At 37.8% G+C, this 26295-nt stretch overlaps 1 protein-coding gene across 2 annotated transcripts in view; it reads right to left on the reverse strand.

The window, feature by feature from the left end:
- LOC122806933 (zinc finger protein 2 homolog) overlaps window positions 1-26295 on the reverse strand; it is a 194540-nt gene that overhangs the window by 149643 nt on the left and 18602 nt on the right. For both annotated transcript variants that reach the window (XM_044077765.1, XM_044077764.1), the window contains exon 2: window positions 13424-14626. In XM_044077765.1, coding sequence (XP_043933700.1) covers window positions 13424-13945 — 522 coding nt within the window. In that variant the 5' untranslated portion in view covers window positions 13946-14626. The remainder of the gene's footprint in view (window positions 1-13423; window positions 14627-26295) is intronic.

Genomic DNA, 26295 nt, shown 5'->3' on the forward strand with positions numbered 1-26295 from the left:
ACTTATTTTTATTTAAATTTTTATATTTTGAACTTTCACAAGTTCGATTTTATGGTCTTGACCATAAGAAATTAAAACTTGTGAAAGTTCAAAATTTCAAAGTAGAACCATATATATATATATATATATATATATATATATATATATATATATATATATACACACACACACACACACACACACACACACACACATATATATATATGTGTGTCTGTGTGTGCGAGTATGCATATAAATGATGCAGGCATTTGTCTAATTGTATCACTCAACTTGAGAGACCTCAGAAATTTGTAATTAAAAAGATAGGCAACCTCAAAAATCTTAGTTATCAGGACAGACTGGCAGTCCTCTCTCTTTACTCAATCTATTACAGACTCCTCTGTGGAAATCTATGTTTAGTTTTTTGAGCCATGACAGACGCACTCCTCTTTGAGCTCCTGTTTCTTCACAGAACAAATGATCTCTCAAATACCTGGTTAAAGGAACTAAACCTTCAGCAAAAGATCAATAATACATGGTTTCCTTCAGCAAAAGATCAATAATACATGGTTTGACAAATTCATATCACGATGTATCCCTCACCTCTGGAACAAACACTGTAGCACCCTTGGCACCTTCAAGGTATACCTAGATAATTGGATGGGTATCCAATTCTCCCCTGGTCTCTTGTCTTGCCCTTCTTGAAGATGGAGGGAACTTTTGAATGTTTTGATTTTTTTGGCTAGGCATGTATTAGTCTGTAAACTGATTGCCTAATACATATGTATGAACCTAAAATAAGCACAGCACAGTATGATATTTGGGAAAACCAAATACCTTCTTATGTTATCCCTTAAAAGCAGTGACCCAGATGGCAAGAAATGCAACAGGTAGCAGAATGTAAGTACCAGAGTACCTGCCTGGACTCCTGCATAGACTTCATGTTGCATACAAAGTGATTAAGGTGGCCATGGACAAGTGACACCTACGTTCATAAACGTGTACTAGGCTAATGTTCCTGGAGCCTTTACAAGCCAAGTCCATAGGATTACCCTGGCATCATGCCGCCCGACCTTAGTTCCCAGTGCCTCTGTCGAGTAGAACGACTGGAGTGAACCCCGGAGTGAATTTTCTATTTCAGTAAAAGCAAAAGACCAGGTCCAGGCAGGTAGAAACGGTCTTTAATAACCACGGTTTAAAATCACTTTAAAACATCTATGTATAGCGTGTAAGAATATTTACAATACACTCAACAAATTGGATCAGTTAAATAGTTTAACAGCGTGTAAATAACTTACTATGTACGCTCAAAAAATGAAATGAAACAATAACTAGAAGTAAGTGCTTTCATTTGTCTTGAATGACAAACTTCCTCTGACAAAAAATACCTCATTTCCTTTGCTTTTTAAAATGTAATAAAATGTAATTACTTAATTAGATGTATATAATCATTTGCTCATCCCATCAATCAGCCCAACCCCAAACTCAACTTCAGTCCAAAAGAATTCCAAATACATCTCAAGCAATACCATCCACCAGGCACAAGACCCCCCCCCCCTTTTTTTCAAAAAATAAATAAATTCAAAGATGTATTACACTCCAACATTTCCAAATGACTTGTAAGACATGAAATACACATTTGAACTGTATAAAATATATATAAATAAACCTATGCATTAGTATTGCTTAAACACTAACGTTTCAAAGCTTTTAGTTTTAAAACGCTGCCCAATGATAACATGCCATTTAAGCCTGGCCACAAGTGCGCACCTAAACGGATTTGCCATTTTAACTCCATTTCTTCCAGAATGAACTGCCATGCCCCTCCTCTTCTACTATGATCTAGATAATCTAATATAACAAATATAAATGAATGTGTACTGTTTTGAGTGATATGTTTTGCTAATGCATTATTGTCATTACCATCTCTTATAGCTCTAATATGTTCTCCTATTCTTTCTTTTAACCTGCACTCCGTTTTCCTATATAGAAACAAGTACAATGAGTGCATGAAGCACAATAAACAACTTTTGTAGAATCGCAACTAAATTTACCCATTATATTGATGTTACAATTGTTAATTGTTGAATTTGTTTCTAAGATGTATTTACAAAACGTAAATTTACTACATTTAAACATGTAACCTTTTGTCTTAGTTCTAAAACTGGTTTCAAAACATTTTTTAAGATTGTAGCCTTTCCTATAAACAAAAGATGGAAATTCACCAATAGTGTTTCTAATTATTGGGTCATTTAACAAAAAAAACAATTTGTTGTCAAGATATTCCTGATCATATAACTATCAGAATTAAAAGTAGTGATGAAACTATTACCAAAATTATTTTTACTACTGTCATTATCATCATCACTAATAATTCTATCACTAGATGTCATTCCTATTCTCATATTAATGTCTCTATTTTCATCATCAAATGATGTATTAATATTGTCTAATAAAAGGGGCCTAAAGTGTCCATTTTCTCTTTTATGATAACTTCTTCCATGATGTCATTTATCAGGGCCTCCGGGTAGCCCCTTTGCAAGAACATGGTTTTCATTAACTCACATTCCTGTAAGAAGCTTTCCCATCTGCTCACCATACGTGACGCTCTTACGAATTGCCCTTTTAACACAGCCCTCTTTTGTGTGTATGGGTGGCTACTATTATAATGTAAAAAGCTATTGCTGTAAGTTTTTTTACGAAAGATTTCTGATAAAAAAGTGTTGGTTACATAATCTTTTTTTATGAGAACATCCAAATAAGAAATTTGATTTATATCCCATTCACCAAGAAATTTCAAAAAATTAGTTGTTTGATTAATGTATTCCATAAATTCATTAATTTTAGTTTCTTCTCCATGCCACAAAATAAAAATGTCGTCCAAGAAGCGCAAGTAAATAACACAATGCTGAAAGAATGGAGAATTAAAAATAAAATGTCTTTCCCATATGCACATAATAATGTTAGCATAGAGCCCACCTCAAGGGGACCCCATAGCAACACCAGTACTTTTGAAAGTATAATTTTTCATTAAACATTATATAATTATTTTTAAGTACTATATCAAGTAATTGATCATATAAATGTATGCTATCCTGAAGTAAGTCTTTACTATATAAATAATCATTAAACCATTCTATACCCACATTATGGGGTATAACTGAATATAAATCTTTAACATATATGGTTATAAATATATCTTGTTTCCCACATCTAACTTCATTCATTCTCGATAAAAAGTCCCATTAATCTTTACACAGATGGGCTTCTCTCAGCACATATGGTTTTAATTTCTCATCTAAGAATTTAGCTATAGGATTGGTAATAGATCCTTGGGCATCGACAATAGGTTTCTTAGGTGGTTTGTTGCAATCCTTATGAATCTTTGGAACTCCAAATAAAACTGGTGTCCTGGGATACAACACTGACATAAAATTCAACTCATCTATACTAATAGCCCCTTCAATAAATAGATCTTGTAACGTGCCCCTAATTCGTCTGTATGCACCACTCATTTCATTGACAGAACTGCTAGTATAAGTGTCACTGGTAATTATATTCTCCATTCTATTAATATAGTCATTATAGTCAAAAATGACCATCCCCCCTCCCTTAAACCATTCCATATTTCTAGCACCTATAATTCACCTTTAAATTCTACTTTGGAACTGTTTGAAAAAATGTGCGAATTAGACATTCGCGCAATAGACATTAAACATAAAAAGAAATATAATTTAAATAAAGTGGAAACAGACAATTTACAAATGTTAATGAACATCAGAAACATCAGACTTGTAAAACCCGATAAGGGAGGGGGGATGGTCATTTTTGTCTATAATGACTATATTAATAGAATGGAGAATATAATTACCAGTGACACTTATACTAGCAGTTCTATCAATGAAATGAGTGGTGCATACAGATGAATTAGGGGCACGTTACAAGATCTATTTATTGAAGGGGCTCTTAGTATAGATGAGTTGAATTTTATGTCGGTGTTGTATCCCAGGACACCAGTTTTATTTGGAGTTCCAAAGATTCATAAGGATTGCAACAAACCACCTATGAGACCTATTGTCAATGGTCAAGGGTCTATTACCAATCCTATAGCTAAATTCTTAGATGAGAAATTAAAACCATATGTGCTGAGAGAAGCCCATCTGTGTAAAGATTCATGGGACTTTTTATCGAGAATGAATGAAGTTAGATTTGGGAAACAAGATATATTTACAACCATAGATGTTAAAGATTTATATTCAGTTATACCCATAATGTGGGTATAGAATGGTTTAATGATTATTTACATGGTAAAGACTTACTGCAGGATAGCATAAATTTATATGATCAATTACTTAATATAGTACTTAAAAATAATTATATAATGTTTATGAAAAATTATACTTTCAAAGTACTGGTGTTGCTATGGAATCCCCTTGCGGTGGGCTCTATTCTAACATTATTATTTGCATATGGGAAAGACGCTTTATTTTTAATTCTCCATTCTTTCAGCACTGTGTTATTTACTTGCGCTTCTTGGATGACATTTTTATTTTGTGGCATGGAGAAGAAACTAAAATTAATGAATTTATGGAATACATTAATCAAACAACTAATTTTTTGAAATTTCTTGGTGAATGGGATATAAATCAAATTTCTTATTTGGATGTTCTCATAAAAAAAGATTATGTAACCAACACTTTTTTATCAGAAATCTTTTGTAAAAAAACTTATAGCAATATTTTTTTACATTATAACAGTAGCCACCCATACACACAAAAGAGGGCTGGTTTAAAAGGGCAATTCGTAAGAGCATCACGTATGGTGAGCAGATGGGAAAGCTTCTTACAGGAATGTGAGTTAATGAAAACCATGTTCTTGCAAAGGGGCTACCTGGAGGCCCTAATAAATGACATCATGGAAGAAGTTATCCATAAAAGAGAAAATGGACACTTTAGGCCCCTTTTATTAGACAATATTAATACATCATTTGATGATGAAAATAGAGACATTAATATGAGAATAGGAATGACATCTAGTGATAGAATTATTAGTGATGATGATAATGTTGTGTCTTTCGGCTTTTCCCGGTTAGGGGTCGCCACAGCGGAACTCCGGTCCACTAATGATAGGTAGTTGATTTTTACGTGCCGAGTTACCAACCCTGACGCACAACCTTCAACGAAGGTATGCCCATTCATGCATGTCTCCACGCAGAAGACGTTCTAGCTGAGAATCGAACCGGACAGCGACTTAATGTGAGGCGACAATGCTACTGCAGCACCACCACCGCGGGTAGTGATGATGATAATGACAGTAGTAAAAATAATTTTGGTAATAGTTTCATCACCACTTTTAATTCTGATAGTTATATGATCAGGAATATCTTGACAAAAAATTGGTCCTTTTTGTTAAATGACTCAATAATTAGAAAAACTATTGGTGAATTTCCATCTATTGTTTATAAGAAAGGCTACAATCTTAAAAATGTTTTGAAACCAGTTTTAGAACTAAGACAAAAGGTTACATATTTAAATGTAGTAAATGTAAGTTTTGTAAATACATCTTGGAAACAAATTCAACAACCATTAACAACTGTAACATCAATATAACGGGTACATTTAGTTGCGATTCTACAAAAGTTGTTTATTGTGCTTCATGCACTCATTGTACTTGTTTTTATATAGGAAAAACGGAGCGCAGGTTAAAAGAAAGACTAGAAAAACATATTAGAGCTATAAGAGATGGTAATGACAATAATGCAATAGCAAAACATATCACTCAAAACAGTACACATTCATTTAGATTTGTTGTATTAGATTATCTAGATCATAGTAGAAGAGGAGGGGCATGGCAGTTCATTCTGGAAGAAATGGAGTTAAAATGACAAATCCGTTTAGGTACGCACTTGTGGCCAGGCTTAAATGGCATGTTATCATTGGGCAGCGTTTTAAAACTAAAAGCTTTGAAACGTTAGTGTTCAAGCAATACTACGGCATAGGTTTATTTATTTATTTATATATATTATATACATTTCAAATGTGTATTTCATGTCTTACAAGTCATTTGGAAATGTTGGAGTGTAATACATCTTTGAATTTATTTTTTTGGAAAAAAAGGGGGGGGGGTATTGCTTGAGATGTATTTGGAATTCTTTTGGACTGAAGTTGAGTTTGGGGTTGGGCTGATTGATGGGATGAGCAAATGATTATATACATCTAATTAAGTAATTACATTTTATTACATTTTAAAAAGCAAAGGAAATGAGGTATTTTTTGTCAGAGGAAGTTTGTCAGTCAAGACAAACGAAAGCGTTTACTTCTAGTTATTATTTCATTTCATTTTTTGAGCGTACATAGTAAGTTATTTACATGCTGTTAAACTATTTAACTGATCCAGTTTGTTGAGCGTATTGTAAATATTCTTACACGCTATACATAGATGTTTTAAAGCGATTTTTAACCGTGGTTATTAAAGACTATTTCTACCTGCCTGGACCTGGTCTTTTGCTTTTCCTGGTTTGGAATTCTCTTTGTGGCTCGTTTGACTGATTGAATTTTCTATTTCCCAGCCAGTCATCAAGATTCGTCTTGAAGAGGGCCAGTGAGGTGCTCTGTTTGACATGTATGAAAGTCTATTCCAAAGCATGGGCAGACTCTGGGTTATGAACCTGTCCCTTCAGCATGTTCTGTTGATTGTGGTAATGAGGTAGAGGTCTCTGGACCATGTGGTACAGAGGGATTGGGATTTCTTTAGCTGTAGCATTTCTAACAGAGCTGGGTCAGACATTGCTTTGTAAGTCAAGCAGAGATTGCCTCTAAGTAGGTGATAAGAGACAGAGAATAGTTGGAGTTTTTGAGTCTGTCCATATAGGACAAGTGTTTAAGACCTATGATCATCTTTGTGAGGTACTTTTGTGTCCTCTCCTGTCATTGCAAGTGTCTAGTGAGGTACATGCCAAATGGGGTATTGTACTCGATGATTGGCCTAATGAGGGAGACTTGACCTCTTTCTCCTGGATGTAAAACCCCTAGTAATGAGATGTGCCACACAGAAGGACTTTCTGACAACAGTGGCAATGTGGTAGTCAGGAGAGAGGTTGCTGTCAACCTGTGTTCCCAGATCTCTTATAACTCCTTCTGTGTTCAGTGGACTACCATTGATGTAGTAATTCATGGGAACCGGGTTTTTCCCAAAGGGGATGATGACACATTTTTTGGCATTCAGCTTAATTAAGGCCATGGTTGTGACACCAGTCATTGGTCTCAGTGAGGCCTTTCTGTAGGATGTCAGCATCACTTGGGGATTTAATAATAGCTCCCAACTTGTAATCGTCTGCGAACTTTGTCAGCCAGAGCCCCTTCATGTTGGCCTGGACTTCAGAGAAGTAGATACTAAACAGGAGAGGACCCAGGACCGAGCCCTGTGGGACTCCACTCGTGAGTGATCGGCGGTCTGACTTGCAGTCAGCTACTTTCACACTGTGGGTTCTATCTGTGAACCGGTTTGCAACCCACCTAGTGATATATGGGCTGATGCCAAGCTTAGTGAGCTTTTCTGTGATTCCTGAGTGGGGAATGGTATCAAAGGCCTTGGCCAGATCAAGGTAGGCTGTATGAACCACCTTGCCTTCATCCACAGCTCTGGTGACTGACTCAAAGAAGTTGAGCAGGCATGATCTACCCTTCAAAAAAACAGACTGTGTGGGATCCAGAGTTTGGAGATTCCCTATATCCTTGTTTATTAGGTCCATAGCTTTGCATATCAGACTCATCATGCTAATGGGGAGATAGCTCCCAGGGTCTAATCGCTCCTCCTTTGTGGAGAGTGATGAATGTAGTAGTGCGCCATTCAGTAGTGACAAAGCCTGAGGTGAGGCTGTGATTGAACAGGGCACACAGCTGAGGTGGCAGTTCACTCTGTAGTTCATGTAGAATACAACCAGGGATATTGTCAGGTCCCACAGAAGCTGTATTCTTGGCCTTGGACAGTGCTGTTTTAACCTGTGTAGCAGTAATACAGGGTGCCTGGCAATCTACAGGTATTGTGATTGGTCCTTTTTTTGGGGGGGGGGGTTAAAGTTGGTAATGAATCTGTCGGCCAGTATATTGGCAATATCTGTTGACTCAGTATAGGAGGTATCATTGTGCAGTAGCTCAGAGCAAATCTGGCTAGTGCCGTGGAGATTTTTTACATAACTATAGAAGGCCTTGTGGTTGTCTTTACTATCTGCTGCAATCCTGTTTTTATAGCTAGATTTAGAGGATTTGATGAGGGATCAAAACTTTTTGTTGAGGCTGATAAGAGAGTTTTTCCAGTCTTGGGACTTCACTGTATTCTGCATCAGTTTCCTCCTTCTGTTCTGGAGTTTGTTTATGGCAGGGGACCACCAGATTGGCTTCCTTTTTTGAAGGAGAGTGTCTTTGTTCTCTTGGGTATAGCAAGATCCATGGATTTGTGTACATGTTCGTACAGTGCATTGGTGTATGATTTGGCGATCATGTAACTATTCTCCATTTCCATGGGTGGCGTGAAGTTAGCCAACTCTGTTTTTAGGAGCCCAAAGTTACCTTTTGAGAAGTTTTTCATGGTGGCTACCTTTGCGGGGGGGGGGGGGGTATTTCCAAGGTGATTAGTTTGTGGTTGGATCTAACCAGGGAGGAGTTGACAATTGGTGTGCAGTAATGACCAGGTCAAGGATGTTGCTACCTCTAGTGGGGGTAAGAACGAGCTGGTCCAGGGCATTGGAATTAATGAATTCCAGGAAACGTTGGGTAAGTGTATTGGTACATGAGTAGTTTTATTGGTACATGAGTAGTTTTCCCAGTTAATGGAGGGGTAGTTGAAGTCGCCAAGTATGAGAGTGTTAGGTTGGACCCTAATATTCTCCAAGGTGCTTAGGAATGTGGAGTGTGAGTCTTGGGATATGGTTGGGGACCTATAGCAGGTTATGACCTCAATTGCTGTCTTACCCAATGTTAGCTGCAACTGAAGTATCTCTGATGCGTTATGTTGAGCTACCAGTCTGGAGGTGTGTGCATTCTTTATGAATATGGAAGCACCACCACCTTTGGAGCTTCAGTCCAAGTTCTGGGGCCGAAAGGTGTGGAATGAGTTGTAGCCTGATAGTGCAGGGGTGCTTTCTGCTGCTTTAAACCAGGTCTCTGTTACATCATAAATGTCGATGTTCTCCATTTTGAGGAGTTCTTCGAGCGAGTGCATTTTGAGATTCAGGCTTCTAGCATGGAGCAGCATGACCCTCAGATTGCATTTGTTTGTAGCTGTTACGGTGTTAAATTGATCTTTGGAACACTGCCTAAAAAGGCACTACAGGGGGTGGCAAGAGCCTTAGCCAGTATCCGGAAGCCCAGGAGTTGCAGACGCAGGCCTTCTCTGGCAAAGCATGGAGGTCTGTCTGTCATGTCATCCCAGGCAGACAGATACTGGATCCCCGTAGAATGACACCAGAAACTTAGCCATTTGTTGAAATCAACCATTTTCTGGTTGTACTGTGGTATCATTCTGGGTGATGGTAAGATGCTCCTCAGGGCTAGGATCATACCTGCCTGGGCTACATAATCCGAGAGCTCCTCCATGTCTCTTTTCATATAGTCCAGGAAGGTACATCAAAGGTCGTTCACACCCACATGTAAAATGACAGAGTCGCATTTGTACTTGTTGTTGAGGGACTTGAGTATGTGCGTTAAGTGGCAGATCCTGGCACCTGACAGGCAGCTGACTGTTACTTTGTCTTATTCAGCCTAGTGAGTGGGAGATCAGTGTGCCTCACCTATGACTAGTGTGTCGGGCATGCTGTTTTGCCTTAGGGGCTTTGGTTGAGTGGCACACTGTTTTGGAGAATTGTGTGTCTCATCATTAGTATTGTGTTGTGGTGGTCAAGTGCATTTCTGCCTTGGAGGTCTCTGCTGTTTGGGTAGATTTTTACTGAGAGTCCGTGAAGGTGGGTGTGTGGTTTGTGTTTTTATGTGAAGGCAGTGTTGGTATGTGTTCTGGAGGGTTATGTGTTCCATGTGGTGTGGTGCAAGTGTTGAACTTCTCCTCTTGACCAGCTTTTCCGGTCTTGGCTGGAGAGTGCATGGCTTCCAATTTGGATATATAAGTGCATCTCTCACAAATCTGAGTGTTGGGAGGTAAGAGGAGAGGGTTATCAGTGTACATGAGGCAGTTGCTACATTGCCTCAGGATGCCCATGCTCACTAGGTTCATAGGAGAAAACACAGGGAACTGACCTTTAGGCATGCCTTGAGGGGTTGGCATTAATAATAAGTACTGGAGCTGTTTCCCAGTAGAATTCTTAGTGCTGGTAGCACTTTGTGTGCTACAATAATTGCTAGAAGAAGTCTTGTAAAGTGCTAGACTAATAAGCTAGTAAAAGTGCAGGAGAGGAGAGAACTAGGAGATATATGGGAAAAAAATTGAAGAGCAGACTTTGGCACCATTTAGAAGCTTACAACCAGTCCTGGATACAGAAAATCTGTATCTGAACTAGACTAGTTACAAGAAAGACGGGAAACAAGCGCAAATGCAGGCTTTTAATCCAGAATGTTGAAAGAGATGGAAAGAACTGCCCAAACAACCAATAAACTGCAATTTCTGGGCCAGAAACCACTCCTCTTGTGGTAAATAGGCCACCTAGTGCTTACCACTCCCACTGATAAGATAGAAGGCTTCCCAACAACATGTAAAGGCTTGGGGGCTCACAAGCTTACAAACAGTCCTGGATACAGCAAATCTGTACCTGGATTAGACTAGTTACAGGACAGGCGGCAGACAAGCGCAAATGCGGGCTTTTAAACCAGAAAGTTGAAAGAGATGGAAAAACTGCCCAAACGGCCAATAAACTACAATTTCTGGGCCAGAAACCACTCCTCATGTGGTAAATAGGCTACCTAGTGCTTAGCAGTCCCACTGATAAGCTAGAAGGCTTCCTTCCAACAGATAAAGGCTTGGGTGGGGGGGGGGGCTCACAAACAGTCCTAGATAGAGCAAATCTGTATCTGGACTAGACTAGCTACGGGACAGGCGGGAGACAAGTGCAAATGTGTGCTTTTATACAGTGATAGCGGCTTCCTGGCCCAGGAGCCGGAGATGTTACTAGGAAGAACATATACTGACATCCCTTGAATATGACTTGTTTCTGTACACCTTGCAAAAAATAATACAGTCTTAAAGTGCTACAAACAGGGTCTGAAGAATCAGCAACTCTTGTGATACACTTCAGTAAGACTCAGATGCTACTGCATGATTTAGCTCGTTATCTGTCAATGAAAGGGAAAGTTTCCTGCTTATCTGCACTGAACACAGTGACAAATGAGTTCAGCAACTCAAAGCAATGTTATTATATTAAGTCACAAGCACATAGCGCAATTACCGTCGTACTGTCAATGAGTCACAGGAAACTTCCTGTCAGGTGATTCACCTACTGGTTAAGTTTCCCAACTCACTCCTGGCACCTTAGGGTATGATTAGTTCAGAACAGAGTCACTTCAATAGTCCAAAACATGAGCTGCCGGTCAGTGTAACCTTACCTACCTCCACCAGCTCATAATCTTTCTTTCTTATTTTTTTTCAGTCTGTTTTGACTTCTCTTTCATGTTTCAAATGCCTTCATTATAACATTATCCTTTTGTTTTTCCAACACTGTTGACAACCTTGTGGCAACATATGTTTCACATCCACCACTCTGCTGACCAGTACTGAAGTAGCCAGACTAACGTTTGCTTTCTGTAGGCTATTCATTCCTTCATTAATTTACTCTCTAGTACCTGCTTTTAGCTTATTTATGCTTGGAGTGGAGGATAGCCAAAGCTTCCTGGCACTGAGTGGGTATAAGGCAGAGAAATAATTCTTTACAGGAAGCAGCCCCTCACAATAAGCTCACACATACACACCTATTCACATATTGCAAACACACCTGTGAGCAGTTTTGATGACTGCTAGTTGACTTATCAGCGCGTCTTTGTGATGTATGACAGAAGTAGAGTATTGCAGCAAACCCATGCGATCAGAAAGCAGACATGCGGACTCTGCATAAAATGTTCAAAAACACAGAACCAAGAGCTGTGAGGCAATGCTTTTGTGCCACTTCATTGTGTTTAATAAGTAGATTTGTACAGCATACATCTAGATGCGTTTTAATGTAATACATTTATGCAATGCTTACTTCTTTTTTTCCTTCCTGCATTTTTGTTTTGCACTTGGGTTATGGCTGTAGCATTTGCCTACCCCATAAACCAAAATAAAATAAAATAAAATAAAGTTGTAAGTGCATTCTGACCTTGAGCTCTGAACTTGTACTGCAAATACACAAGCCTCACAGATGTGCTGACCTCCAAATATGTAAAATATAACTAATGAAGACATGCAAAAACAATTAGATTTTAATGTTTAAGAAATAATAGTGTATGATTTATTTTGCAATACATCTGTTAAGTACATACTGTCATGAAATAAGATCTATGAAAGCATAACGAGAACCTATTTTCAAATGCATGTATTAAGTAACTAACTCATGAATGTATTTTCTTACCCAGTAGATACAGATCACAACAGATAGCATTACATAATGCTACTGCTTGTGAAGATGATAAAAATAAAAAAAAAATTATAGACATTGGCAACTAAAACACACAAGTCAAAACAATGTAATGCTTATGAAACCAACTTGCAAACACAGCAGTGCTGAAAATATGAAATGTTTACTATACAGCCATTTGAAACTGTCACAAAAAAAAGAATAAATTTAAGGTTTGTTGTGACCTATGCTTTCTGACCCCTGTGCATCATAGAAGTAAAACCACCCAGTTTAAAAGGAAACTATAATGCAGACTTGTCACACAGTACGTACATTAAATAACAGTGTAATTTATAAAATAATGCAGTTCATTTTGAAAAAATACACTGCTGTAGAAACTGCAGCCAAAAACTGTAGTAGTTCATGCTGTTGCAGTGCTACAGAGGAAGAGATCCAGTACACAGTGCCAGTAATCTGGGTTTGACTTATGTCCCAGGTCCCATATGGCCAGTTACAAGGGTGGGGAGTGAGAGTAAGCAGATGTGGGAATGTTACACTGATTGTGCACCTCCTCATGGAAAGCAGTACAGTGTTGTTTAACAGGCCCAAGGCAGGTTGTTAGGTATGCTAAACATGCAGCACAGGTAACCCCCTTGACAATTAACCGGTGTAGGAAGACTCTAAGACTCCAACGTCCCGACCCATGCATGGGTCCTCCCTTGGTAAAAGTGACTTGCAAGTTGGACTTACAGGCTGAAAGAGAATTAGATGGATGACACAGGAGTCTGAGATTACCCACAGGGCATTAGGGCACCTAACAAATGGAAAGTAATGACATGAATGAGGACAGCCATTCAGGCATGCAGTGATTCTGATGTGTACAACTGAAATAATAAATAAAGTCCCCCTTACCTTGGACTTTATTCTCTGCATTTCATATTCCATTCTCAAGCGTTCCAGTTCAAACTGGTCTCGCTCTCGCTCTCGTTCCAAGACCATCCTCATCTTCTCTTGTTCTGTTTTCATCCTTTCCTGTTCTGTTTTTAATCTCTCTTGCTCTGTTTTCATCTTCTCTTGTTCCATGTTGATCTTCATCTTCTCCTGTTCTGTCTTCAGTTTTTCTTGCTCTACTTTCATCTTTATCTTCTCCTGCTCCATTCTCATCTTCTCCTGTTCCATCTTCATCTTCTCCTGTTCCATTTTCATCTTCTCCAGAGCAAACTGCTGATCTAGCTCTTTCATCCGAATCTGCATTCGCATCATCTCCAAAATCCTGTCAGCCTGTTCGTTGTTCTTCCCCAGTCCCTCCAACTGCTGTTCGTACGGCATCAGCAGTGGCATCATATGGGGTCTAGGCAGGCTCTCGTATGCTATCCGCCTCATTGCAGAGGGATCCTGGTACTGACTGAAATCCATGTTAGTTCTCTCACCCATACCACAATACTCCTTTATTTGTTCCTTATTTCATAACTTGGTGATCTGTTCATCTTGTTTTTTTTAACTGAAGAGAAGAATCAGTTTTCACAGCTACAGTTTTAAGTCTTGCAGCTTATTCACTTGCCAAAATGATGTATACTTTCCTATAGGTATCTTGCTACCAGTTCAGTTACTGAAATTAATTTACTCCAGTCTTATGACCTAGCTGGGACTAGTGATAATTTCCTTGGAAATAAAATCGATCTGTTCCCAGCCTCCAAGCCTTTCCAGACTTTGAACCACTTAGAAGTGACTGTCATAGTACTTAAGATGAATTCAGAAGTACTTTCCTTTGCTATGATTTTTATTACAGTCTTTGTTAGTTAATCCTGTAGAGACTGGTATTTTTAGTTGTTTACTTCCAATTTTTTTAAGTCTCTATTGTTTTGTTTTGTTTCTGTCAATGTGAAACTGAAGATGCAAGCTTCTTTACTCTGAATGTCTTGTACCTCCTAAATGTATATTCCAGTAAGACTTCCAGTTCCTGTGCTATGAAGTCTAGGCAATTTCTATCTGCACTGTATACATTCTAAATGACTTCATCAACTTGTTTCTGTTCTGTCTATGGTAGACAGTTGAGTTTGTTCTTATGTAGTAGATGATAAATTAGCTATATTTAGTTGAACCAACAGCTACCACCTGCATAAAAAAAAAAAAAAAGATTTCATTAAGTTTAAGCAGTATTTTAGCTAGCATTTCAGTTCAGATTAACATGCTATAAGGTCAGCCTGCAGAAATTCCAGTACTGGAACCAAGGAATAGAGCAGGCATAATATGTGTTCCACCCCCATCTTCTTAAACTTAGAGCTTGCTGCCTGGAGCGTTGCTGTTGTCCTGACATTCACAGACAGACATACAAACAATCATACTCAACATCCACACAGCAGTGCCCCTTCCTTTTGTTCACATTTAGATTCACCACTGGAAATCTAAGACTTCCATAAGTTCCACTTCCTGTTTTTAATTTAAAAAAACAAACAAACAAAAAAACCCATAAAATACCCTTTTTTGAAGGCACGTATAGCACTTTGATAATTCATAACTATAACTATGCTTTGTGACATTCCTATGTTACAGAAGGTCATCTATGTTCTATTCCTTCCTAGTCTGAAATTGAAATAGTTAGTTTATGATAAAGGACTGCATTTGCATAGTTGCTCTGGCTTAATATCCAGTTTTCCTCTCCTTCCATCACCAAGATAGCTATTAAATAATTATATAAAAGCTAAACCTAATGCTGTCTTTTTGACAGCAATAGTGCCAACAGGCCTCAAACCTCAGGGAACATAGCAGAATGCAGTGACCTATGCACTGCTGAAATCTGCAGAAAGTTCTGAGACTACAGGCTGTTGGAATGTATATCCTATATCTCTCTATCTCTCTATCTATCTATCTATCTATCTATCTATCTATCTACATGGGTCTACTTCAAATAATCAAAATTGCACTTAGACAAATTTTAAATGATCGACACAATAACACCAAATTGCATTTCAGCAAACACTCACAACACTGATATTTTCACCAGGAAAAGGAGACAGTCGACCCAGCACTCGGGAGTTTGCCCTTTTCCCCATTATAATGCGATCTCAGAGTTGGTATATTTAGTAAGGGGATGTGGGGGGACAAACCCCCCACTTGGGTGGGTTTGATATGCTTCGGTTTGTTGTTTGTCCATGTTGACCGACTGCCTTCTTTCCCTGGTGAAAATATTGATGTGAGTGTTTTGAAATGCAAATTTGGTGTTTCGATTATCTGAAGTAGACCCTTATGTATGTGCGTGCGTGTGTGTGTGTATGTGTGTGTGTGTATGTGTGCATATCTATCTATCTATATATATATATATATATATATATATATATATATATATATATATATATATACAGATAGATACATATATATATATATATTTATGGGTCCATATCTATTCATCGAACTGTCATTACAGCGACACGCACTTCATCGACACGAAAACATCGAAACTTCAGATCATCGAAATTTCAGGTAAGCTATCCTCCCCCTCGCAGGACCCATGGTAGCACTTGTTTTTCTGGTACAACGCGTATGGTTCACATCACTACCTACAATTTCCCTACACAACGTTGTTATTTACTTCGCAATATAGCCACAAGTGCTACCATGGGTCCTGCGAGGGGGAGGATAGCTTACCTGAAATTTCGATGATCTGAAGTTTCGATGTTTTCGTGTCGATGAAGTGCGTGTCGCTGTAATGACAGTTCGATGAATAGATATGGACCCATATTTATATATATATATGTGTGTGTGTGTGTATATATATCTATATATATATATATATATATATATATATATATATATATATATATACACACACACACACACACACATATATATATATATATATATATATATATATATATATATATATATATATATACACACAAATATATAGATACATATAAATATATATACACACAGACACGCACACACACACACACACATATACATACACACATATATTTACCTAGGTAACTGCCTGCCACAACAGTCAGGAAATCCTTCTATGTGGCACACCTCACCACTAAGGGCTTTTCATCCAGAAAAAAGGAAATCATTGTCCCTCTGTACTCATCCCTCATTAGACACATTATAGAGTACAACGCTCCGTTTGGTATGTACCTCACAAGACATCTGCAACAGCTGGAAAGGCCGCAGAAATACCTCACTAAAAGAATCACAGGCCTAAAGAAGATTCCCTATGCTGACTGTCTAAAAATACTCCAGCTAAACTCTGTGGCATATCGTCTACTCAGAGGCGAGCTCTGCTTAACATACAAGGCCAAGTCAAATCCTGAGCTGTTGGACATGCTCCACTTAAAGAAACCCCAATCCCTCAGAGCCACACACTCCAGGGATCTAAACCTTGTCATCACAATGAACAAAACATGCTGGAGGGATAGGTTCCTGACCCAGAGACTCCCCAGACTCTGGAATAGACAGCCCATACATGTCAAGCAGAGCGCCTCCTTGGCCCTCTTCAAAATGAACCTTGATGATTGGATGGGAGATAGGAAATTCACCCCGGGGATCACGTCAGTCGCCCTGCTAGACAGGGGTCCAGGGAAGTAAATACTGTGGGAAGAAATATCCAGGGAATTGTTATGGCTAGGCTAGAATAGGTCCTAGGGCCGATAGCCTAGTACCAACCTATGATCCTGTTTGCATTGGAAACCCTGGGGAAAAGTTTCAGAATAAAAGGAAAAATAAAGAATACAAAGGATAAACTTGTAAAATTAGTAAATAATCTGTGTGCCATAGGTAAAACACCAGTCCTATGAAGTTAGCTAACAAGAAGACATTTGAGGCCAACAGTTAGTCAGGGCTGGACCTAAAGAAAGGTAAACAAGGCAGACATCTACGGTGTCATTATGATTTTAATAGAGCAGGTTGCCTCTTTTAAATGTCTATTGCTCTTCTTAATTTCATATCTGACTATGAGAGAGGCAGAATATAAAAAATACTACTTTGATGAATCTTCCCACCCTAGAACATTTAATAATCAACAGATGAGTTAATGAAAAAAAAACACCTAATAATCTCGATTTGACGGACTGGCACATAGGTCCTAAATATTCAATTGTGGAACAGTGCCTCTCAAAATATACAGCATTGCTAACAACTTGCTAACAACTTTAAATAAAGAGCTCCAAATTATGGTTAAATATAGATTCCAAGATGGCTGCACTCTGAAAAGCAGACTCATTAGAGCTTTCCTGGATTAGAGTACATTCATTTTATGAAAGTACTAGTCAGCAGTTGGACTGGTATTACACAACAGGATTTTTTAACTGAAAGGGCATACCTGTGTATATACTCCAAATTTGGTCATGAGAAAGTAGCCAATGCCTATACTAGTAAAGATGCAGACATATCAGCACAAATGGATGTTCCTTTCTAACAAAACTGTGTCAGAAGAGAAACATGCTAAAAGAAGGAGACATCAGAGTGTACATGAAAACTCATTCACTGCACACCAGGCAGAAGTGAAGGAAGATTATTCTTGTTATGAAGGACTACGTAGAGGCAGGAGTGACATTCAGGTTATTACATCCATTTATTTGTTTTTAGAACATTGTTTCCTGGAGGATCAAATATAATTTTGGAAGCAGAAGATGCTAAGTAAGAAAAAGTGAGCCAGCAGGATGAAAGGGACTCTGCTTCTCATTCTTCTGACAGGAGCAAAGCCCAGAGAGAACTTGCCAGTGAAACCTTTTCCATTGTTCTAAAGGAAAATTATTGAGTGACAGTTAAAAGCCGAGGAGCTGACTAGAAAAATTAGAAGCACCTTGGACTTGAACCAGAGATCAGTGTTGAGTGGTCAAGATGATGAGCAAGATCACCAATAATGTGGAAGTAGAAACTAAATGGAAGAATTATAAAGTGCCATTTCCATAAGATGCTGTTTGTATGTGAAAACTGCTCTTTTGCAAGAAGTGGCTAAAATCTCTGGAGGTCTGTTGACTGTGTTAATAGGTTAATTCCCACACTGTCATTAACATTCAGATGGACAATGAAAAAGATGAAACTGTAAGAAGTCAAAAAAAGTTTTTGTTGTTACTAAAATGTGTGTAATAAATGTTTTACAGTAAACTGCATGTTACATTGTAAAATGGTTCTGTATAGTACACAGAGGAGCTTGAAATGTGAGAGGGACAAGTCTCATCAGTGACTGCTGTTTATGCTACTGATATTAAGAGCGTTTGTTGATTTCATTTCCTGATAAAGTTTCTGCTTCAAATTCTGGCAGTTCTTAAAGACAAATTGTGGAGTATCACTTATCACCCTATCCATTTCTGGCTCTATGTAAAGAATATCCCAGTTATTTCTAATATTCATAATACCCTCTGTTCTAGTACTATAACGAGTTAAGTATCTTATATTTTTTCTATTTCCATTTATATTACTATTGTTATTGCTATTATCAGGATTAAGTAAAGGGTTCATATGGTTGCATAAGATAAGGACGTGCTTTAATGCCTCATTTGGAGAAGACCTCCCAAGATAGGTCATCAAGTAGGATAAGGTCATACGACCTATTCAAAAATTCATCTTTCATTTCTGACATTTGCAATAAACATGTCTCAGGGTTCGTATTCAAATGATTCAATCTCAGCAACAGGCTTTTTGCAATACTTTTAAAAATGTGTTTCGGGTGAACGCTGTGTCTATGTAATAGACAGTTTGAATGTACTTTCTTTTATATTTTTAATATTTAATTTTGTTCATATTAAACCAGGTGCACTTTACAGAATTAAACCTTACCTCACCGACTCCATAAGACAATCTATTGCCAAGACCCATCTACTCTCTACTCTTCTTTATGCCTCGCCTATTTTTACCAGTCTGAAGAAAATAGATTTAATAAAACTAGACGCTTGTTACAATAAGACTACCAGAGTTGCCACCAGCTCACCATACAGATCCCATCACTGCACTGTCTTACTCCAACTAAATTATCTTGCTTTACCTAATTACCTTTCACCGAACTTATAACGACCCATGGTATAATATAATAGCCTGACCAGCACTCCATAATCTACTTCAGCCTCAATCTAGTAGAAGACACTTGAGATCTTCTAACAAACTTCTATTACAAGTCACAAAAGCTAACAATCACTTTGGAGTTGCTCTCTCATTGAATCGCCATGACTTGGAACTTAACCCCCCCCCCCCCCAGCACAACCTAGCCACTGCCAATCACTCACAGTTCAAAATACTTCTAAAGTTCCATCTGTCTCATTCCTGGCTCTGCTCTTGTCTAACTCCTGACTGACTATCATTCTCTTTTGTCTAATTCCTGGTTGACATCCAGCCATACTGGTTTAGCTTACTTAACTTGTCTATCTTCCTCTGTAGATGTTTTCTGTCTACTTGATGTATGACTATCTTCTCTCACCTATAAACTCATCACAAGTATCTATGACTATCTTCTCTCTCAAGATACCCTGTCCAGTCTTTTCACTGCTACCCTAATTACTTAATTTTACCTAATCATTATATACATATTTATTTTTAAAATCATGCCATTAACTGTGGCTGAATATGATTCATTGCAAGCACTGCAGAATAATGTTAATATAGTTATTAAGCAAGTAGATAAGGGTGGTGGGATAGTTGTAATGAATATAAATGCTTACTTGAATAGCATGTATGAATTCTTGAATGATGGTACAGTATTTAAAGTTATTGACAGTCGAAAAATGAATAACATGATTTTTAGAATAAATAGTTACATATATGATTTACAAGTACAACAAAATATTACTTATGACATGTATACATTTTCCATGTACCCCACCCCATTACTCCTGTTCTTTTTGGACTCCCCAAAATTCATAAAAATAGAACATGCCCTCTAAAAAGACCTACTGTCTCTGGTAGGGAATGTGTACCAATTTCCTTGTATTTGGATAATATATTAAGTCCCTTTTCTGAGAAAAATTAAAAGTTTTATACAAGACACAGGAGATTTTCTTTAAAAAGTTATATTTATGGTATGAATCATATTATGTATCTGACTACATTCTAGTAAATTTAGACATTAACTCGCTCTATACAGTGATACCAAATGTGTATTTTTGGACCTCTTCAAGAGGAACCTTGACGATTGGATGGGAGAAAGGAAATTCACCCCAGGGATCACGTCAGTCGCCCTGCTAGACAGGGGTCCAGGAAAGTAAATAATGTGGGAAGAAATATTCAGGGAATTGTTATGGCTAGGCTTGTATAGGCCCTAGGGCTGATAGCCTAGTACTAACCTATGAACCTATGTATGGTATTGAAGCTGTAAGAGAATTTCTCTGTAAGAATGCTAACTTTAGTAATAGGAAAATCAAATTATTTGCCATTTATATGATTTAGTCTTATGTCATACTGTATGCTTATCTGAAGAAGAAGAAATTTATCATCAAATATCTGGGGTGGTGATGGACACCTCAGTTGCCAACATTTATGCCAAAATTCCAGTTGATCGATGGGAAAAACATATGTTTTGATTGCATATCAAAGTATAATATGAATATTTAGTTCTACAAATGCTTTGTGGACGACATATTTATGATTCAGAAAGAGAATGTCAGTACCCTTTTGGAGTTTGTGAATTATCCTGATAATACAAAAAATGTTTTGAAATTTAAAATAACATATTCAGTGAAAGAAATTAATTTTTTTATCTAAAAATCTATAGACATGATGCTGAAGTAGGAACTAGTATATATATATATATATATATATATGTATATATGTATATATATATATATATATATATATATATACACACACACACACACACACACACACACACACACACACACACAGGAAGTACATGCAAATTATCTATTACATAGACACAGCATGCACCCGAAACCCATTTTTTAAAGGTGTAGTAAAAATCCAGTTGCTGAGAGTGAGTCATTTGAATACAAACCCTGAGACATGTTTATTGCAAATGTCAGAAATGAAAGATGAATTTCTGAATAGGTCTTATAACACTGTCCTACTTGTTGAGATATCCGGGGGGGGGGGGTCTTTTCTTCTCTGAAAAAGGCAATAAAGCAAGACCTTATTTTATGCACCCTATGAACACTTTACTTAATTCTGATAATAGTAATAACAATAATAGTATAAATGGAAACAGAAAAAATATAAGATACTTAACTTGTTATATTACTAGAGCAGAGGGTATTATGAATATTATTAGAAATAATTGGGATATTCTTTACACACAGCTGGGAATAGATAGTATGATAAGTGATACTTCACAATTTGCCTTTAAGAACTGCCAGAATCTGAAACAGAAACTTTTATCAGGAAATGAAACCAGCAAAAGGATTAGTTTTAACTAATAAGAAAGGAACATTCCATATTACAGCTGTTCATGTTGTAAATATATTCTTACAGATGTGGACTTTGTGCATCCTAATACTGGAAAAAAGTTTAAGTTTCTCTGTTACGCAAATTGTATCACTGAGAATATAATATATTTAGCTACATGTACCAAATGTAAAAGGAAAGTGTAATCGGTGAATGAAAGATTGAATTATTAAACATTTATCAGATATAAAGAGAAATATGGATACCAATTTGCTTGGCAAACATGTTAAGGAGAAGGGAGTTGATCATAATTTTAAATTACGTGTTATACATTTTTTATTTAAAAACAGAAGGGGTAGTGATTTGAAGAACTTTACATAATATATTAGCAAAATTAGATAATATGATGCGGATGTTCCACCTGGGTTAAATTCCACTGTCAGCATTGAACCTTTATTGAAACTTAAAGTAAATTGTGAGAAATGTATCCTATATTTCATTTATGTTGCATTTTAGATGAGTTTTAAAGTAAAGTAATTAATTAATTGTTTTCTATGTATCAAGCGATTTTTTTATGTATAACGTGTTTGTTAAATTGTTTAATTGTTACTGAAGTGTGATTGGTTGTTGGTACACCTGACATCTTTTTAGATGAATTGCTGCTTTTATAAAGTTATATGCACTGACAAAGAGTGAATGCCTGAAAGTTTTGCTGAGTTCTATTAAATTAATTTATTACTGGCTTTGAGTTTGGACATGCTTTTGGTAAGTTTTCAATTTTTCTTCCATAGACCCAAGTTGAGCTTGAATATGGACAGGGATGAACTTGGTTTTACGTGGTTGGGGAGTCTGTTCCAGAGCAGCAATATCCCCTGTGAGTTATACCTGTCCCTTCAAACAATTCTGTTGATGTTGCAGAAGAGATTTAGATCCCTAGACCAAGCATTTATGATGCCATCAGACTTGCTGATGTGCAGTAAATACTTCAGTATTGGGTTAGAGGATGCTTAGTATACCAGACACAGGTCACCTCTTAGCAGTCTGTAGGATAACAAGTATAGTGATGGGGCTTTGAGTTGGTCCATCCAGGACATGTTGCTTAGGCCTTGCATCCTTTTAGTAAGGTGCATCTGTGGGCATCCCAGTTATTGTATGTGTCTGGACAGATACAAGCCAAAGGGGGCATTACATTTGATGACTGACCTAATGAGGGCTGAATAAAGAGGGCCAATGGCATCACTGGATGTAGACATAATCCTTTTGTTTATAATCAATGGACACGTTAGTCAAAAGTTAAATCACTGTCCACATAAGTTCCCAAATCCCAAACAACTGGGCCAACTCTTAGGGGAATACTGTCAGTGCAGTAGTTCCCTGAAGTAAATGACTTCCCAAAGGAAGAATAATGCATTTTTTGGCATTTGGTTTCAGTCCATGATTTTGGCACAAGTAATTTATTTGGCACAAACCTTTCTGCAGGATGGCCAAGTCATTTGGGGATTCAGTGACTGCTCCTAATATGCAGTCATCTGCAAACTTATTCATATACCGCCCTTAGGTATTGGCTTTTACTTCAGAAAAGTAGATGCTTTACAGGAGAGGTCCCAGCACAGAACCATGGGGGAAATCCACTAGTGACAGGTCTCTATGTGGAGGTAACTTCCTCTGTTTTGATTTCCTGCATCATATCTGTGAGCCACTTGGCAATCCAGCAGGTGACACAGGGGTTTATTCCCAGTTTATTTAGCTTTTCTACTGTACCTGGGTGGGGAATTGTGTCAAAAGCTTTGACCTGGTCGAGGTATGTGGTGTGTACCATTTTACCTTCATCCATTGCTTTGGATATATTTAAAAAAAAAAAAAGACACCAGTTTTAGTAAATGACTTGTCTGCGATGAATCCAAACTGAGACGGGTCCAGTGTTTGGACATGTCCTGTGTCCTAATTGATTAGTTCCACGATAAGTATTTCCTTGGCTTTGCATATGAGACTGGTCAGACTTATGGGTCTGTAATTGCTTGGGTATGTGAAAGGTCTTTTCCTTATGCAGGGGAATAACTGTAGAAGGAGGTATGGTTAGTGTGATGCCCCACCACTGGCAACAGTAATCAAGGCGCCCCAATCCTCACCACTGGGAGGATGTCAAGCACACACACATTATTTCCAGATACAGCTCACTGCATCAAGTGCAGCTTCCCTTAAGAGCACACAGAGACCACTGTCTGTCTGGGGCTGGTTTCTCCTTCTTTCTCTAGATCCCCAGTAAGACTCCCCACTGGCACAGCTGTAGAGCTGAGATCTCAGCTGAGTGGCCAAGCCAAGATCCGCAGTACCCTCTACAACCAGTGCTGTGTTTCCCTGCCCAAGTAGCTGACGCACACACTCTTTGAGATTTGATTTATACAAACACACACACACACATCTGGGAAAGGCTGGCACAGATTTGCACAAACACACACAAACACACACACACACTTGGGAAAGGCTGGCACAGATTTACTATGCCCCCTTCTGCCCAGACTATAAGGTAGTTTTTACTGCCACCAGACACTCCTTATCAGCTACTTTAAGGCCCTTAACAAAGGGTGTCCAATCTTATGTGCAATGTTACTATTAATACACATGGTAGCTTGACCAAGAGCAAGGCTATTAGAAATGGCCCTCAGTGCCACCAAATAAGTATGCAAGTACTCTCAGAACTTAAAATATGTCTCACAAATGTCAGCCACAATGAAAGGTTTAAATATATTTAATAACAAATAATAAAAGAAAAAGACAATACTCCGTATATAATCACAGTTACATCAGAGTTCAAAATCACAGGAAATATTTAAAACAACATTGCAGGACAGTCTCAAATAAATAAAGAAAAACATCTAAAATAAGCTTTGCTATATTCCTGACTGTATTTAAAGAATTATATTGTTCTCTACACTTATGTACAGAGCAACAAGGCAAATGTGGTGAGTGGATGTTCTTGTCAGGTCAAAGACAAAGTACAAAATGCTCAGTCTCTCACTCAGTGAGTTCTTAAATTAATATTCCAAATATTACTGCTGGGATACTTGCAGAATGACATCATTTCTTGTCATCTGACTTCAGTTCCCAGTCTCAAAACAACCATTGATGCCAGCTGGTAGCATTTAACATCTACCTGCGAAAACACATAAACAAGGACTCTTCTTAGATCTAAGGCAACACTTCCAAGACAATTCAAAAAACCTCTAGTTCTAGACATTGTGTCTATTAGCCTAGTACCAACCTTGTTTGTCTTTCGTTTTTTTCCCAGTAAGGGGTCGCCACAGCGGAACTCCCGTCCTCTAATGATTGGCAGTAGATTTTTACGAAACGCCGAGGTGCCAGCTCGACGCCCAACCTTCAATGAAGGCACACCCACTTACGCACGCATGTCTTTCGAATGCTACCCAACCATGGGGAGGACATGCAGACTCCACACAGAAGGCGCTACCAACCTATGAACCTATATTCACAAATGACCTACAATCATTTACAAAATTCCAGCTAGCTGGACTGGCAGTATCTCTTTTTGTGACAGTTGGCATAATGGTTAAGGTCTTTACCTTACACATAGAAAGTACAGGGTTTGATTCTGACCTCTGGTTATTAGCTAGGCTTGTAATAGTCTGCAAAGTTATTGGCTAGGCTTGTAATAGTCTGCATAATGACTGCCTAGTAGTAAGTTATGAACCTATGGACTTATTCTCTGTTCACTTCATAGAAAACCTGTATGGAGGCTGAGACTGAAGAGTGCCATTAAAAAATACTTAATGCTATTAAGATGCATCCAGGAATAGTGTCAGAACCCATCAATGCAATATTTTTTTAGCTTTTAATAGCGCTTTTAGGACTTGATCTTGTGCGATGGCTGGAGGCGAGCCAGTTTCAGGTATATCTTGAGGAACAGATGGAGGAAGAGAAGGAGTAAAGTTTAAATTTATCAGCCAGTAGGTTCGCTATACCTTCAACCTCAGTGTAGGTAACATCATTCACAATCAGCTCAGCACATTGCTACATTGTGCTTTTGAGATTAAACATAACTAAACAATGCTTGCGATTGTCTTTGACTTGGGTAGCTATTTTAGTCTCAAATTTGGATTTGGTGGATTTTATTAAACTTGAGTTGTTTGTTTATATCAGTGGCAAGGGCTCTAACATTCTGGGAACTACACTTCCTACGTTTGGTCAAAATTATTTTTCCATTATTATAAAGCTTGCTGATATTATGGTTCAACCATGTGGGTTTGTCCTGCGCTTGTTCCTATGGGGTACAGCTGCATCTATTCAGCTGTTTACATGTTGGTGTAACACGGTGGTGTACATTTCTGTGCATTCGGTTGAGTTAACTATGTTTGGTGGGGGTTTTGAATCTTGCCAATTTATCACTTAGATCTGATTTAGTCTGATTTTTTTTTATTATGATTTATTTGGATTTGAAC

This window comes from Protopterus annectens, chromosome 7.part0 (genome assembly GCF_019279795.1).
Source record: "Protopterus annectens isolate FY-2018-M chromosome 7.part0, PAN1.0, whole genome shotgun sequence".
NCBI lineage: Eukaryota > Metazoa > Chordata > Ceratodontiformes > Protopteridae > Protopterus > Protopterus annectens.